Source organism: Halyomorpha halys, unplaced genomic scaffold, assembly GCF_000696795.3.
Source record: "Halyomorpha halys isolate HHAL.00 unplaced genomic scaffold, Hhal_1.1 Scaffold223.1, whole genome shotgun sequence".
NCBI classification, from domain to species: Eukaryota; Metazoa; Arthropoda; class Insecta; order Hemiptera; family Pentatomidae; genus Halyomorpha; species Halyomorpha halys.
Window position 1 is genome coordinate 712,810 of NW_027115445.1, and position 3,043 is coordinate 715,852.

General features: G+C 28.4%; 1 protein-coding gene across 4 annotated transcripts in view; it reads left to right on the forward strand.

Annotated features, from left to right (window-relative positions):
• The window catches only part of LOC106679853 (very long chain fatty acid elongase AAEL008004), a 12,472-nt gene that overhangs the window by 6,922 nt on the left and 2,507 nt on the right, over positions 1–3,043 (forward strand). For 3 of the 4 annotated variants that reach the window (XM_014419225.2, XM_014419226.3, XM_014419224.2), the window contains exon 3: positions 932–1,030. In XM_014419225.2, the coding sequence (XP_014274711.1) occupies positions 932–1,030 (99 nt within the window). Of the gene's footprint in view, positions 1–931; positions 1,031–1,782; positions 1,802–3,043 lie in introns of those variants that run through there. The other variant, XR_010844839.1, reaches the window with a different exon arrangement.

Here is a 3,043-nt window from a genome sequence, read left to right on the forward strand (position 1 = left end):
TTTTTTTTTATCGCTTTGAAACAGCCGCCATTTTTTATTCCCCCTACCTATACTTGGCACTCATCAATTTTGACTATTAATTATACATAGTTTTCATTAAAGAAATAAAAAATTGGGGTGAGATAACTGTCTTATTTCTCCTCTTGGGCTCTTCTACGTTATGGTCCTACTAGTAAAAAAGAATCCAGAGGTGAGGGGCCTCCTCATGTTGATTTTCGCAAGAGATTTATTCAAATTATGTTTGGATATTAAATGTCTGTATGAAAATTTCCATGACTGGAATTCAATCGAATCATACCAAATTTCATCAGGTAACCTGTTAAGGAATACATTTTTTAATCAATGTTTATGAAAAGCAAAGCTGCATGCATACAAAGAATAAAAAAACACCCAAAAAAGAAGGGTGATAAAAACATTTAACAAATACAACTTTATATGTTGGGCTCTCAATTTCTAGGTGTGGATGTGTGCACAAAACCTTGAAAATTGTGAAAGACTACGAAAAAATGGCGTAGGTAGAACAAAAATTTGAGACTAGAAAACACACTTCTCTAGCATTAACTCAATTTGGAATGACTGGAGAGATTAAAAAAAACTGTAGAAAAAAAAAAGAATAGAACCAAATTTTGACTGAAATTCATATTTCACAATTATAATATTATTTTGAGCTCGTTTCCTGACTTAACAGCTACGAAAATAACGAAACTATAAGGATGTTGCATTTAAAATGGCAGAAATTTATTTCAAGCGAAAAATCAAGACACAAAGAAAAAAACCTGCAAACAGAGCCTCATGTAGACTTTTTTAGAGAAAAAAAATCTCATATCTCGATATAAAATAATTATTAACTAGTACCTTCACAGTAATATTATTTAATATGATATAATTTCAACTATCTCACTTAAATAAACGTGACTTGCTTTAATTCCAGGTTGTTAAACGCTGTTCTGCAGCTTACGGAGTCTTCGGTGTTTGGAATAACATCTGCCATCCAATTGGGAAATATATAGACAAAAAAACCCAAATAGATGTAATATATATTTTAAGAATCATAACTAGTGGTAAAACAGGAAATTCGGTAAACAAATCGTAAACCGTATTTCCCAACGTATATTTTAGTTTTATCCTTACTTTAATTAGGAACACCATTTGTTTGCTGTAAAATAATTAATATAAAATAATATCCAAGTAAATAAGCCAACTTGCTAAACATAGTCTAATCAAGCTGAAAATATTTGGAAAGCAGTGTAATACCAGAGATATGTGCCAATAAATATCCGAGATATATAATGCTTTTGAAACAAAATGGCGAACAGTAATATCGAATTCCGAGGATCATTGTGGGGTAGTCTGTGACTTTGTTATCAAATAAAAAAAAAAAATAGTTGTCTAAAAGAAATCCGAAGTTGAATGGATTTACGTTCTTTATGCCCAGTAATGAACATTTGAAATCAACCATAAATAACAAATTTGTCCCCCCATAAAAATTTTAACTTTAACGTTTCAAAATATAAAGAATCCAAAATTCGAAAAAAAGGCTGATTTTTTTTTTTTAGATTTGCTACCAAAGTCATTGTCATTATCTGCCATTTCGTTTCTTAATGATGACCGATTAGAGATTTAATTTACTTATATCTCGTTCATTTCAAAAGATAGCAGAAAAATAGTGTTTCAGAATCACAATCCCAGTGCTTTTAAATAAATAAATATGTTAATATCAGATATTATTTTTGAACGGACTAACCGATTTTGTGGATTTTCTTTTTGTTTTGCAGGAATTTGAACCGATCTACTAATACCGGTAATGTATGCATAATTGTCTATTGTATATACATTGTACCAACAAAACGGTTTTAATGTTTTTGATGACAACTACCTGAAGTGTGCTCCTTAAATCTCTTCATCATTTGTTATAGAGAATAAATAAATAAAGCTCCAGGAAAAAGTGGATAAAAAAAGCTAAACATTATTTGCACACAGCCGAAACAAATATATGTGTCTTCGTTATTGATCAAAATAAAAAAAAAATTAACTTGACAGCAAAAATCGAATTTTTATGTTTGGAAATGAGTAGAATTCAATCATTAAAAAAAACCACTTTTAATTCAACTTTTTTTTCTTGTTTAGTATACTGAATCCAAAATGCTTTTTTTAAAAGATATAATATATAGAGCATTGTGTTGTGATAAACATCATTTTTTTAAATTATTATTTTCAACAATGAACCTTATTAATAGTGAGCAACAAAACTTAAAATTAAAAAAAAAATATATATTTTTAAAATGGGACTAGAATTCCACATTGACAGAATTTGACTCCAGCATGTCCTGAACAGTTAAAACAGTACACCTCTATAATTTAGCAATAGGAATATTAAAGATCGATTCACATTTTAAGTTCTGTTTTACAAAAGGTATTATAAAATATAAATTAGTATGAGGAAAGCGAGAACACGAAGATTAATTAACTTAATGTTAAACCTAAAGTTGGCACAGTCACTTACTAAAGTTGCCAGATAAGTAATAGTAAATGAAATGATATACGAACTCAAGGGGTTGAATTTTTAATAAAAAAAAAACTTTATGTATTAAATTAGGGAATGTATTCGCTTGTTCTGAGGAAGAGACGAAATATCATAATAGTTAATTAATAAAACAAGTCCATACCTTATGTATTACAGTTTTGTACTGCTTATCATTAGGGATTGGATTTTTATGTTTTCACATAATTTTACCTGACCATGATATCTTCGATTCCTTACTAACTAACGATGTTTCAAGACATTTCTTGCCAATAGAAGCCATTTTTATTTCACATATTTTTAAATATTTGGCCTTTTTTACATATTGTAACATATTTTGTTGTAAATCACATATTTTCTGAAATATTTGTTATTTTTTACATATTTTTAGATATTTTGTCCTGAATCATGTATTTCATTAAATTATTTGTTCAATTGTAAATACATCTTTACGCAGCAACTACTTAAAATTCAAGAGAACGCAAGAAACTTGAAGGTGAAATTTATCATTTATCATAAATA